At 38.6% G+C, this 15,079-nt stretch overlaps 1 protein-coding gene across 2 annotated transcripts in view; it reads left to right on the top strand.

Moving 5' to 3' along the window:
• The window catches only part of CFAP70 (cilia and flagella associated protein 70), a 119,445-nt gene that overhangs the window by 38,838 nt on the left and 65,528 nt on the right, over window positions 1–15,079 (top strand). For both annotated transcript variants that reach the window (XM_008064281.2, XM_021715661.1), the window contains 2 exons: window positions 2,013–2,112; window positions 4,780–4,914. In XM_008064281.2, coding sequence (XP_008062472.1) covers window positions 2,013–2,112; window positions 4,780–4,914 — 235 coding nt within the window. The remainder of the gene's footprint in view (window positions 1–2,012; window positions 2,113–4,779; window positions 4,915–15,079) is intronic.

A 15,079-nucleotide genomic window follows, 5' to 3' on the forward strand; every position in this document is an offset into this window, starting at 1 on the left:
GCAGGTCGAGGCTGCGGTGGCTGGGAGCGGCCACTGCACTCCAGTCTGGGTGACAGAGTGAGACTCCAACTCAAAAAAAAAATAAAAAAAAATAAAAATAAAAAAAAATAAAAAAAAATAAAAAGGGGCAAAAGTCATGAACAGATAATTCTCAAAAGAAGACATACAAGCAGCCAACAAACACATGAAAAGTTGCTCAGCCTCACTAATCATCAGATAAATGCAAATCAAAACTACAGTGAGATACCACCTAACATCAGTAAGGATGACTGTCATTAAAAAGTCAAAAAAAACGACAGATGCTGGCAAGGCTGCGTAGAAAAGGAGTGCTTCTACACTATACTGTTGGTGGGAATGTAAGCTAGTCCAGCATTTGTGGAAAGCAGTTTGGCGAGATCTCAAAGAACTAAAAATAGAGCTACCATTCCATCCAGCAATCCTACTCCTGGGAATATACCCAAAGAAACACAAATAACTTCAAAAAAGACGTTTGCACACATATATTTATTGCAGCACTATCCACAATATCAAAAACATGGACCCAATCCAGATGTTCATCGAAGGTAGACTGAATAAAGAAAATGTAGTACGTATATATGATGGAATACTACACAACCATAAAGAAGAACAAGATAATGTCCTTTGAAGTAATAGGGATGCAGCTGGAGACCATCTAAGTGAACTATTACAGACACAAAAATATGAATACCACATGTTTTCACTTATAAGTGGGCACTAAACATTGGGCACACTGGCACAAGAATGGGACTGACAGATTCTGGGCATGGCTAAAGGAGAGAAGGAGGGAGGAAGAGGGGGATAAGGGACACCAAACCACCCACTGGGTACCACCACCACTGGGAGGGCAAGGGTTCATCAGAAGCCCAAACCTAGCCTTCATGAAATATATTATGTAACAAATCCTCACATATACCCCATGATTCTAAAACTTATAGATATAGTTTAGTTAAAATGTTTTTTTTTGTAAATATGAGGGTCTCACTATGATAGCCCAGACTGGTCTTGAATTCCTGGGATAAAACAATCCTCCCACCTCAGTTGTCCAAAGTGCTGGGATTACAGGGATGAGCTACCATGCCCAGCCTGATTCTTTCTTTTCTTTTTTTGCGTCGGGGTCTCACTCTGCCACCCAGGCTGAAGTACAGTGGCATGATCACACAGCAACTTTATGGGCTCGACTTCCTGGGCTCAGGAGATCCTTCTGTTTCAACCTCCTAAGTAGCTGGGACTATAGGTGTGCACCACCACATTTTTTGTAGAGACAAGATCTTCCTATGTTGCCCTGGCTGGTCTCATATTCCTGGGTTCAAGCAATTCTCCTGCCTCAGCCTCCCAAAGTTCTGGGATTAAAGGCAAGAGTCATCATGCCCAGCCTGATTATTTATTTAGAATAAATCATTAAAAGTGAAATTCATGGTCAATAAATTATAGACATTTTTAAGGCTTTTGATTCATACTGACAAATTGCATTTTAAAATGTGGCTTACCTCCTCTAGCAATTGAATAGAATTATTTTTGAAACTTAGTAGATTTGGAAATGTTTAAAAACCTAGTAGCCTAATCAAAATGTTTATATATGTATATTCAGTTACTTATGTATTTATTCATTTTTGAGTGGGAGTATCACTCTGTTGCCCAGGCTGGAGTGCAGTGGCATGCTGTTCATCACCACTGCAGCCTCGATCTGCTGGGCTTGGGCAATCCTTCCACCTCAGTCTTCCAAGTAGCTAGAACTACAGGTGCTTGCTACCAAGACCAGCTAATTTTTTATTTATTATAGAGATGAGGGCTTGCCAAGCTGTACAGGCTGGTCTAGAACCCGTGGGCTCAGGCAATCCTCTTACCTCGGCCTCCCAAAGTACTGGGATTATAGGTGTGAGCCACTGTGCCCAGCAGTTACTTTATAAAAGAGAAGAATATTTCCCTTTAGTCCAAATTATATTGACCTATTTTCTGCATATCATGCTAATAGACTGATTCTTGATTTGCAGCTTTCAGAAGCGAATTGCTGATTGCCGGCTTTGGCCTGTAGAAATAACAAGAGTTCCTCTTGTTACTGCACCCAAAGGGAAAGCAGGCAAATTTGATAAGGTAAATGTGTTCACTCAAAAGTGCCTATATATGAAATGCAGGATCAGACCCAACCTGTTATTCTGCTTCTCATTCTGATACCAAAGGAAAATGTGAATTGATATGGCTGTTCTCCCTAGGGTGACCAGCTCATCCTTATTTGCCCTAAACTGTTCTCACTTTAGCATTGAAAGTCTCATGTCCCAGGAATTCCATGTCCCAGAGAAAACCAGGATTATTGGCCACCCTAGATCCCTATTATTCACTAAAAATTGTTCAGACTTTATTCCCAGATATCCGATTTCCCTTTAGCCCTCCATTATAGTTTTACCACAGGTAAAACCATACAAAGTAGCCATTTTTCTAGGTCAGAGTGGTCAAATATTGGCAATATAGTTCAATTTAATACATTTTTCTGAATTTCTAATAGACTTATTTACTTAAAAATAATTAGCTAATTAGTGGAATAAGATTCATGGATATACAACTATTCTGAAAAGATAACTTTGATGAGATTAGAATGTGATCTCTGTTGTGTTACCTGTGAGTGTCTGGTCTTTTCTGCTTGTTCATAAATTCGCTGAGGGTAGGGATCATGTAGTAGACTGCTTCATAGTCTCCACAGTACCTGACTTGATGTATGGCACATAGTCGATACTTAATAAGTATCTAAAATTATTTGGTGACTTTTAAAGTAGACTTTTGCATAATAGAAAAATACTACCATGAACAACAACAGATGCTGATGAGGACTGAGAGAAAAGGGAACGCTTCTATACTACTGGCAGAAATGCAAACTAGTTTAACCTCTATGGAAAACAGTGTGATGATTCCTAGAATTAGAAATTAACCTTCTATATGACCTAGCAATCCCCCTACTGAGAATATACCCGGAGGATCTCAAGTCATTCTACAAAAAAGATACCTGCACATGCATGTTTATTGCAGCACTATTCACAATAGCAAAAAAATGGAACCAACCATGCTGCCCATCAAAACTGGACTGGATTTAAAAAATCTGATACATATACACGATGGAATATTACACAATCATAAAGAAGGACAAACCTATGGACTTCACAGCAACTTGGATGGACTTATAGTCTATAATACTCAGTGGTCTATCACAGAAACAAAGAACAGAGTACCATATGTTCTCACTCATAAGTGGACCCTAAACATTTACCATAATACTATAAGAAAGGATTGGCAGTAGCAGGATACTGCCGGGATGGTGGTGGGGACACAACATCAGTAAGGGTACCTGACCTCAAACCAGACAAAGTGGAGACCAAAGGGAGGCCCAAACTTTACCTATACGATGTCCACTTATATACCTAATCCTGAATTGTACTCCATAGCTTCAAAAAAAAAATACTACCACTTTGTAACCATGTCTCCCTTTGTAGTATATAATATGTATTTAGACTTCTAAACCACATAATGCTATCACATATACATAGAACTTCTTAATCTAGTTACTAATTATTGTTATAGGTAAAATCAAAGAGTTTACATTTAAGCTTGGAATTAAATGTGTTTTCTTCCACAAAATTCATTTTTTTCTTACAAAAATGTTCTACAGCCACTAAAAATGGTTTTCAACTATTTGTTTTTAACATGTTCTTCATCTTTTCAGTGAGAGTTAATTAATTAATTATTATTATTATTTTTTGAGTCACAGTCTCACTTCGTCGCCCAGACTGGAGTGCAGTGGCATGCTCACGACCACCCCAGCGTCGACCTGCTGGGCTCAGGCAGTCCTTCTGCCTCAGCCTTTCAAGTAGCCAAAACTACAGGCATGCACTACCATGCCCGACTAATTTTTTTTGATATATTGTAGAGACAAGATCTCACCAAATTGCTGGGGCTGGTCTCAAACCCCTGGGCTCAGGCAATCCTCTCACCTCAGCCTCCCAAACTGATGGGATTACAGGCTTGAGTTACCAAGCCCAGCCCCAGTGAGAGTTTAGATGAGGTCAGGTATGGCAAATATATGACAACAGACTATCAATTTATCTTCCTTTAGCGATCAAGCACTCTTTCCATTTGAACCCAGATAAATATATAGAATTTATCTCAACCAAGCATGTTAAAACCTGCACTGATTAATGGGAATGTAGGCATAAGATACAACCTGTTTGAGTATGTCTTGATTCAACTACTGCTTTACTATTTATTAACACTATTTATGTGCACTATCTCAGTGATCATGGTATTATTAGATCCATTTCAAACTGAAGCTCCAACTGTCTATGTGACTGGCTTGAAGTCACATAACTAGTTCTTTTCTAAAATTGAGTCTTGGCTGGGCTCGGTGGCTCAGCCTGTAATCCCAGCACTTTGGGAGGCCGAGGCAGGTGGATTCCCTGAGCCCATGGGTTCGAGACCAGCCCGGGAAACTTGGTGAGAGCTCGTCTCTACAATAAATAAAAAATTAGCCAAACATTGTAGCGTGTACCTGTAGTTCCGACTACTTGGAAGGCTGAGGTGGAAGGATTACCGGAGCTCAGCTGGTTGATACTGGAGTGGCCGTGAGTGTACCACTGCACTCCAGCCTGGGTGGCAGAGTGAGACTCCAACTCAAAAAAAATAAAATAAATAAAAATAAAACCGAGTTTTTGAACTGCTGAGTCAGTTGCTACATTGCTTTATAGCATTAACAACTCTCTGGTTTTATTCCTTTAGACTGAGGATGAAAATCAGCTTTCATTTCATGGTGTGGCTTATGTTAATATGGTCCCATTGCTGTATCCAGGTGTGAAGAGAATTCGAGGAGCTTTTCATGTTTACCCTTACCTAGACAGCATAGTTCATGAAAAGGTAAGAAAAAATTCATAAAAGAGATAATTTATCTTTATATGTGTTTACTTATATATTAAGCATGCATATCTTTGCAATTGATATTTAGAACCAGTGACATAGCAGTATATTAAATATAAGCCTTGCTGTTGTCTTGTCATTGGTAACCTTAAAAGCTTTAGGATAATAAAAAGTCAAAACTGAGCTGGGCTCGGTGGCTCAGCCTGTAATCCTGCACTTTGGGAGGCCGAGGTGAGTGGATTGCCTGAGCCCGTGGGCTTGAGACCTGCCTGGGCAACTTGGTAAGACCTCGTCTCTACAATAAATCAAAAAAATTAGCCAGGCGTGGTAGCACGTGCCTGTAGTTCCAGCTACGCGAAAGGCTGAGGCAGAAGGATCACCGGAGCCCAGCAGGTTGAGGCTGTGGTGCCCAGGAGTGGCCACTGCACTCCAGTTTGGGCAACAGAGTGAGACTCCAACTCAGAAAAACAAAACAAAAACAAAAAAAAAGTCAAAACTGGAAACCACCTGTATCTCAGTCAACAGGAGAACAGAAAAATTGTGTGGTACATCTATGCAGTGGAATACTACTGGACAATAAAAAGAAATGATACATTCCACAATTTGGATGAATCTCAAATGTATTATGCTAAATAAAATAAGCCAGATAAAAGAAAGTATTTACTATATGGTTCTATTTATATGTGATTCTAGGAAAGTAATATATATTACAAAAAGCAGATTTATGGTTGCTTGGGGACAAGGCTTGAGGGAGGGATGGAATGTAAAGGAATAAGGAAGATATTAGGGATGATGAAAATATTAGTTATCTTGATTGTGGTAATGGTTTCATGGGTGTATATATATGTCAAAATTGATGAAACCGTGTACTTTAAATATGCATGGTTTATTGTACTTCAATTTTATCTTAGTAAAGTTGAATATAAAACCTTTAGGATAATGGAAGAAGTCTGTTGTGCTAAGTATGCAAAAGAAAGACTGAAATCCATGTGGAATTAATGAGTTGGAATGTTTTATTCAATTCTCAGGTGTTAAAATGTTAGAATCACATATATAATCATATCATATATAATTATATATATTTATATATTCAAATAAAAAGTCAATTTTATCATGTTGCTTCTTAGGAGACAATGAGGCTTTGTAAAACATAACTACCACCACCACCACAAAATGTATTTTTTTTAAATTTTTTATTTTTTAATTTAAAGATGTGGGGTACAATTCAGCATTAGGTATACAAGTGGTCATCGTACAGGCAAAGTTTGTGCCTCTCTTTGGTCCCCATTTTGCTACTGCTGGTCCTTTTCTTATTGTATTATGGTAAATGTTCAGAGTCCACTTATGAGTGAGAACATGTGGTAGTAAAGTTTGAAGTCTGGAAATGTGATACCTCCTGCTTTGTTTCTTTTCCTAAGGATCCTTTTGGCTATTCATGGTTGTTTATGTTTCCATATGAATTTCTGTATTGTCATTTCCAGGTCTGAGAAGAATGATGTTGGTAATTTAATGGTCATTGTGTTGAATCTGTAGATTGCCTTTGGTAGAATAGACAACTTAACAATGTTGATTCTTCTTATTCATGAGCATGGAATATTTTTCCATTTGTTTGTGTCTTCTAGGGTTTCTTTGAGCAGTGTTTTGTAGTTTTCGTTGCGAAGGTCTTTCACTTCTCTGGTTAGGAAGATGCCGAGGTATTTATTTATTTTTGTGGTGAAATGTCTGTAAAACTTATAATAACCTGTAATAGCTTGCTTGATATAAGTAACTGCATTTTTGTTACAAATCCTCCATCTTAGCTGCTTGCTACCCAGATATAGCCCCCCCGCCCCAGGTGAGTGACTGAAATAAGTTCCTTGAACTCACAGATTCACAATCCTGTTTCCCATAAACTGTTTCTCCTGACCATTTAAAAACTCCCTAGCCACAAGTTCCATGTAATTGTATGCTTTGTTGACTGAACTCAAATGTTATGCCTTGCAAAACTCCATTGTTATATTCTCATATTATAAGCCCATATTTTGCTCGTAACCTAACCAAGGTTACTCCGTGACCTAACCAAGGTAACTCCATTGTATAGTAGTCCTTCCACCTTGCTCCATGTAACTGCCCTAATTGTTCCAGTCACCAGCTGTGCCTGGGACATAGAATTAATCAAAACTCCCTAACAATCAAAGTTCCCATTTTGGTTGCTAAATTGCTAGTCTATGGTTGCCATGGATGCTAAGTTGCTATGTAGCCTTGCGTTTTTTACCTTTATAAGCCCACTGCCTGCTTCACTCAGGGCTGAGGGCCCTTTAGGACAATAGTCCGCTCTCAGTCGCTGGCATAAATAAAGTACTCTTAATTAAATTCTCTGCATAATAGCAATCTACCTTCTCGCACTCCAGTCAGAACAGTGGCTGTTGAGAATGGGATTGTGCTTTTTATTTGTTTCTCTGCCTGTTTGTTGTTGGTATATAAGAATGCAACTCTCAGCCAAGCTCAGTGGCTCAGCCTGTAATACCACGCCTTTGGGAGGCTGAGGTGAGTGGATTGCCTGAGCCTGCGGGTTCGAGACCCGCCTAGACAGCGAGACCTCATCTCTGAAATAAATAAAAAAATCAGCCAGGCATGGTAGCACATGCCTGTAATTCCAGCTATTTGGAAGGCTGTAGCGGAAGGATCGCTGGAGTCCAGCAGGTGAGACTCCAACTCAAAAAAAAAAAAAAAGAAAAAGAATGCTACTCTCAGGCAACCCCCTTGGGTCCCTTTCTGCTCTGGGAACTTTTCTGTCCTTTCAATAAATCCTGCTTTCTTAAAAACAAAATCAAAAAAAGAATGCAACTGTCTTTTGCACATTTATTTTGTACCCTGAGACTTTGCCAAAGTCCTGTATCAGTGCAAGGTCTTACAGATTATCTTGGATTTTTGAGATATAGGATTATATAGTCAACCAAGAGGGATAAGTTGATTTCCTCTTTTCCTATTTGGATACCCCTGATTTTCTTCTTTTGTCTTATTACTCTAGCTAGGACTTCCATTACTTTGTTGAACAGGAGGGGTGAGAGGGGCAGCCTGTCTTATTCTGGTTTTCAGAGGAAATACTTCCAGTTTCTGTCCATTTAGCAACATGTTGGCTGTGGGTTTCTCGTAGATGGCGCTTACTATTTTGAGGTATGTTCTATGCCTAGGTGTTCAAGGATTTTTATCAAGAAGGGATGCTGAATTTTATTGAAAGCTTTTTCTGTGTTGAATGATATAATCATGTGTTTCTTGTTTTTACAGCTGTTGATGTATTTAATTAAATTTTTGGTCCTGAAAATGTTGAACCAGCCCTGCATCTCAGGGATGCAACCTATTTGGTCATGGTGGATAATTTTTGAGATGTGTTGTTGGATCTGATTTGCTAGAATCTTGTTGAGAATTTTTACATCTGTGTTTATCAGGGATATTGACCTGTAATTCTCTTTTTTTGTTGGATCTTTACCGGGTTTGGGTATCAGTGTAATATTAGCTTTGTAAAATTTTGGGGAGAATTCTGCCTTTTTCAATTGCCTGGAATACTTTCAGTAGGATTGGTATCAGCTTCTCCTTGTAAGTTTTGTAGAATTCTGCTGGGAAGTCTGGGCTCAATGGCTCAGTCTGTAAACCCAGCACTTTGAGAGGCTGAGGTGAATGGATTACCTGAGCTTGCCGATTCAAGACCAGCCCAGGCAACTTGGCAAGACCTCGTCTCTACAATAAATAAAAAATTAGCCAGGCATGGTAGCATACGCCTGTACTTCCAGCTACCTGGAAGGCTAAGATGGAAAGATCACCAGGGTCTAGCAGGTCGACGCTGGGGTGGCCGTGAGTGTGCCACACTACACTCCAGCCTGGGTGACTAGTGAGACTCCAGCTCAAAAAAACAGAACAAAATTCTTCTGGGAAGCTGTCTGGCCAGGGCTTTTTTTTTGTAGGTAGTTTTCTTATGACAGAGTCAATTTCCTGGGTTGTTATTAGTGTATTTAGTGTCTCAGTGTCTTCTTGGTTCCACCTTAGGAGGTTGTGTGATGTCAGAAAGTTCTCATTTCCTTTAGGTTACTGAGTTTGTTTCCATACAGGTGTGCATGGTAATCTCTGATAATTTTTTGTACTTCTTCAGGGTCAGTTGTGATTTGATCTTTTGCGTTTCTGATTGTGTTTATTTGGGCTTTTTCTTGGTCATTCTGGCTAGGGGTCCATCAATCTTGTTTATACTTTTAAAGAACCGACTTTTTGTTTTATTGATTTTTTTCTATGATATTTTTATCTCCTATGTCCCATATTTGGGCTTTTACTTTGGTGATCTGGATTCTTCTGCTGAAGTTAGAGTTTTGGTGGTCTTGCCTTCACAGCTCCCTTAGGCGATTTGTTAGGTTGTTAACTTGTGATCTATTTTCTTGATGTGTGTTCATAGAGATATAAATTCCTCTCTTAGAACTGTTTTTATGGCATACCAGAGGTTTTGGTAAGATGTGTCTTTGTTTTCGTTTGTTTCCAAGAATCATTTAATTTCTGTTTTGATTTCTGTGTTGACCCAGGAGTTGTTCAGCATCATGCCATTTAGCGTCCATGTCTTTGTGGGTTTTAGGAGCATTTTGTTGGTGTTGATGTTTATTTTTATTCCACTGTGATCTGACAAGATGCATGGCAGTGTTCTGACCTTATGAAATTTGTTTATGCTTGATTTTTGGCCAAGGACGTGATCGATCTTGGAGTATGCTCCATGTACAAAATGTATTATTATGCCATTGTTATTAGGACAGCTATTTTTCAATAATGGATTCATGAAAGATTCATCGTGTATTCATCACACCAACTGAGAATGCTGATAAACTTTTTATATTCAGTATCCTTTGAACCAGAAATTACATTTATAGGGATTTATCTGAAGGAAATAATTTAATAGGATCATACACATGAAAACTTTTTGGACACTTTGGGAGGCTGAGGTGAGTGGATTGCCTGAGCCCGTGGGTTCGAGACCCGCCTGGGCAACTTGGTGAGACCTCATCTCTACAGTAAGTCAAAAATTAGCTGGGCGTGGTAGCACACACCTGTAGTTCCAGCTACTTGGAAGGCTGAGGCGGAAGGATCGTCAACGCCCAGCAAGTTGAGGTTGCTCCGGTCTGGGTGACACAGTGAGACTCCAACTCAAAAAAAAAAAAAAAAAAAAAAAAAGAAAACTTTTTGGAATCTCTTAATAGCAAAAACTAAAAATAAGATTAAAAGTTTAATAATATAAAAAGTTTGGGAGGGTGGAGGGTGGGAAATACAACATCAACAAGGATACCTGATCTCAAACTAAGCAAAGTGGGGACCAAAGGGAGGCCCAAACTTTACCTGTATGATATCCACTTGTATACTTAATCCTGAATTGTACCCCACATCTTTAAAATAAAATATGTATATTTTTAAAAGGCTTAGTAAATTATGATAAATAAAAATGATGCACTATGTAGTCATTAAAAAGGATAATTATTGATGCTTTGTAGATGGTTAACTGGAAAAAATAATGCAAAAGTGTTGCATATAGCATCAGTCAACATAAATTTCAAAAGAATTTATTCAAGTAAGTTAACTGTGAAGACTGTAAAAATAGAAATGACTATTATTGAAAAATATGAATTGAAGGAAGACTTCCTAGGCTTGAAAGCTATGAAAAATATAAAATAAAATATTTTGGGCAGGTGCTGTGGTTCATGCCCGTAATCCACAGGGAGACTGAGGTGGGAGAATTGCTTAAAGCAAGGAGTTTGAGACTAACCTGGGCAACACAGGGAGACCCTATTTCTACTGAAAAAAAAAATTGCTGGGCATGGTGGCACATGTCAGTAGTCCCAGCTAGTTGGGAGGCTGTAATGGGAGGATCACTTGAGCCCAGGAGTTTGAGGCTGCAGTGGGTTATGATCATGTTACTACACTCCAGCCTGGGCAACAGAGTAAGAACCTGTCTCAGAAAAAGAGAGAGAGAGAGAGGAAGATAAAAGATTTCATTTACCAAAAATGAAAAGTTTCTATATGTAACTAATTTTTTTTGTGTGTGTGTCTCACTCTCAAATAGGCTGGAGTGCAGTGGCATGATCATGACTCATCACAGCCTCGAACTCTTGTGTTTAGGTAATCCTTCCACCTCAGCCTGCTGAGAAGCTGGAACTACAGGCGTGGGCCACCATGCCCAGGTAATTTTTTAATTTTTTGTAGAGACAAGGTCTCACTATGTAGCCCAGGCTGGAATTGAACCCTTGGGCTCAGGCAATCCTCCTGCCTCAGACTCCTGAAGTGCTGGGACTATGAGTGAGCCACCGCACCTGGTGAAAAGTTTCTATATATAAAAGAAACCATCATAAAATTACAGTGTCACTGAAAAGCCAGGGAAGATACTTGAATACATGTCAGAAAGGTAGCTACTATTTCTAAAATATAAAGCAATTTTTCAATCTGGAAGAAAAATACACTAACTTTGTTTAGTGGGCAAGGTACATGGAATAGCTGTTCACAAAAGAAGTGTCCATGGCCAATAAATGTTAAGAAGAAAATCTGACCTTATTCATTAATTAAATACATGCAAATTTAAATAAGAATAAGTTATTTTGCTTATAAAATTAGGCAATTCTTTAAGATATGATAATGCCCATTAGTGGCAAAGGTGTGGTAAAACAACTTTCATACACCACTCACTGGTTGAAGTGTAAATTTGTACAAACATTTTGCAAAAAGAATTTTGTCCATATGTATTCAAAAGCTTAAAAAATTATATATTTTCCCATAGGACTTCTACTTCTAGGAATTTATTTGAAAGGAATTATTAGAAATGAATTTAAACCTTTCTACATGGAGCTTTTCTTGGTGAAATTGAGGGAAATAGTGTATCATAATAGAAAAGTTAAAGACTTTGGTAACCCACTCAGGCAGCCTAGAATTCTGGAGCTGCCATTTACTCGCTGGGTGACTTTGAACAAGTGACTAAATTTCTCTCACCTTTACTTTATTCATCAGTAAAATTTAGACAGTGCTTGCTTTTTAGAATTGTTTTACCTATTAATTGAGATAAAATCTACAAAGCATTAGAAATGTGGTTGGCACACAGACAATTTTAGCTATATCATTTTTGTTGTACACATATGATAGGAGAATATTGCATAAGTTAAAAATTGTAAATATGAAAAATTTTAAAATATGAGAGGATGCGTGTGGTGGTCTGTGAAAAGTCAGCAGAATATAAATACAGTTACATTTTTTCACAAACAACTTTTTAATATCTAGAAAATATTAAAGGGGGAATATTTCTGGCTATGGCCAAGTGAGAAGATTGGCAAATCACCTTGCTCCCCAAAACAACTATTAAGCAGGATAAATTAACAAATAGCCATTTCAGCACCCCTGAAATGACCAAAGGCATCAACAAACTGAGAAGTACTAATACATGAAAATCTAAGGAGTTTGAGGCATTTTTGCCTGGGAATGCTCTGTATTCCTCATCCCCACCTTTAGCTCAATTAATGCAGAGATTCTTCTAGGGCAGGATAGGCTGTGAGGACCAGGAATTTTGCTGCCACAGTCATGGAGAGAGCAGTAGTTGAAGGACAATACCCAGAATAATGTCAGTTGAAATAGCCATCTTGGTGGAAGGTAACCAACATATTTTTAATGAGAGTCCCAGGAGAGAAGAGAGAAAGATATATGAATAAATGATGTCTGAAAACATCCCACTTTTGATGAAAACATTGATTTGCATATCCAAGGAATTTAGAAAATTCCAGACAGCATAAGCACACAGAGAACACTATAAACACACTGCAGTCAAAGTGTTGAAAGAGGACAAAGAGAAAATCATGAATGCAATGGAGAAGAACAATTAATTACTTCCAGGGAAGCCAATATAGTTAACAGATGAAACAATGGAGACCTAAAGGTAATGGCATAACATATCCAGAATTCTGAATGAAAAACAAAACTACCTACCAAAAAACAGGCGAAACAAATACATCCCAGATAAACAAATGTGAAAGAATTTGTTGACAGCAAACCTACTTTACAAGAAATACTAAAGGAAATACTTCAGCTTAAAAGGAAATGACTAAAGACTAACTTGAATCCATAAGAAGAAATGAAGAACACTTGGAATAGTTAAATATAGGTTAATGTAAAATAATTTAGAAATATATTTCGATAATATTTGCTCTTCTTTGAAAGACATGACTGGATAAGGTATTAATTATATTGTTGGGATTATAATATATATAGATTTAGTTTGTATGATAATAGCATAAAGGAAGGATGATAGAATGGAGCTATTATGGAGCAAAGTTTCTATACTTTACCAGAATTAAGTTAGTATTAATGTGAAATATATTGTGGTTAGTTAGGATGCATATTATAATCCCTACCTTAAAGAAAATTGTGTGTGTATACATATACATGTATACATGTATGTGTGTATATATATCAACGAAGGAATTAAATGGGACATCATAAATATTTAGCATCAAAAAAGACAGTTAAAGGAGGAAGAGAGGAACAAAGAAGATAGAACAACTAGCACAGAAAACAAAGCCAGGTGCGTTGGCTCATACCTGTAAGCCCAGCACTTTGGCAGGTAGAGGCGAGAAGATTGCCTGAGCCTGTGGGTTTGAGACCAGCCTGGGCAGCATGGGGAGACCTCGTCTCTAAAAAAAAAAAAAAAAACAAATTAGCCGGGTGTGGTGGCATGTACTTGTAGTTCCAGCTACTTGAAAGGCTGAGGTAGAAGGATTGCCTGAGCCCAGCAGGTTGAGGCTGTGGTGGCCGGGAACATGTCACTGCACTACAGCCTGGGTGACAAAGTGAGACTCTGACTCAAAAGAAAAAAAAAAGAAAAACATAAATTTAAGCATTTCAATGATAGCATTATATATGAGTGGTCTAAACACCAATGAAAGGACAGAGACTAAATTTAAAATTCAAGATTCAACTACATACTGTCTAAAGTAGACATACTATAGATTCAAAGATACAAATAGGTAGAAGTAAAAAGATACAAAAGATATACTATATAAACAGAAAACATAATAGAGCTGAGTACATTAATATCAGACAAAATAGACTTTAAGACAAGAAATAAGCCAGGCTCGGTGGCTCAGCCTGTAATCCCGGGCTTTGGGAGGCTGAGGTGAGTGGATTGCCTGAGCCCATGGGTTCGAGACCTGCCCGGGCAACTTGGCGAGACCTCATCTCTGCAATAAATAAAAAATGAGCCAGGCGTGATAGCGCGTGCCTGTAGTTCTAGCTACTTGGAAGGCTGAGGCGAAAGGATCACCGGAGCCCAGCAGTTCGAGGCTGCGGTGGCCGGCAGCGGCCACTGCACTCCAGTCTGGGTGACAGAGTGAGACTCCAACTCAAAAAAAAAAAAAAAAAAGACAAGAAATACATATCACTGAAGTCAGAGTGGCAAGTCATAATGATGAAAGGGCCAATGCATCAGGAAGATAGAGAAGTTATGGATTTATACACACCTAACGATACAATAATCTCATAATGCTTGAAGCCAAAGTCAACAAAATTGAAAGAAGTAGTGTGATAGTAATATTTAGAAATTTCAATATTCATGCTGGATACAGTGTTTCATGTCTATAATTCCAGCACCTTAGAAGGCTGAGGCAAGAGGATTGCCTGAGCCCAGGGGTTGAGACCAGCGTGAGCAACTTGACGGGACCTTATCTCTACAATAAATCAAAAAATTAGCCAGGCATGGTGACAGCATGCCTGTAATTCCAGCTACTTGGAAGACTGAGGCAGAGGGACCACCTGAGCTCTGCAGGTCAAGACTATGGTGGCCATGAGCGTGCCACTGCCCTCCAGCCTGGGTCATTGAGTGAGTCTCCAACTCAAAAAAAAAAGAAAAAAGAAAAAGAATGAACTATTAATGATGTAATATCCCCACATAATTGAATTGTACACTCTAAATAGGTGAATTGTATGGAAAGCAAATATCTCAATAAAACTGTTTTCCAAAAAAGAAATGAGCTGAGCTCAGTGGCTCAGCCTGTGATCCCACACTTTGTGAGGCAGAGGTGAGTGGATTGCCTGAGCCCATGGGTTCGAGACCCACCTAGGCAACTTGGCGAGACCTCATCTCTACAATAAATCAAAAATTAGTGGGGCATGGTAGCACATGCCTGTA

The sequence above is a fragment of the Carlito syrichta genome, unplaced genomic scaffold (assembly GCF_000164805.1).
Source record: "Carlito syrichta isolate Samal-C Ts95f unplaced genomic scaffold, Tarsius_syrichta-2.0.1 Scaffold307258, whole genome shotgun sequence".
NCBI classification, from domain to species: domain Eukaryota; kingdom Metazoa; phylum Chordata; class Mammalia; order Primates; family Tarsiidae; genus Carlito; species Carlito syrichta.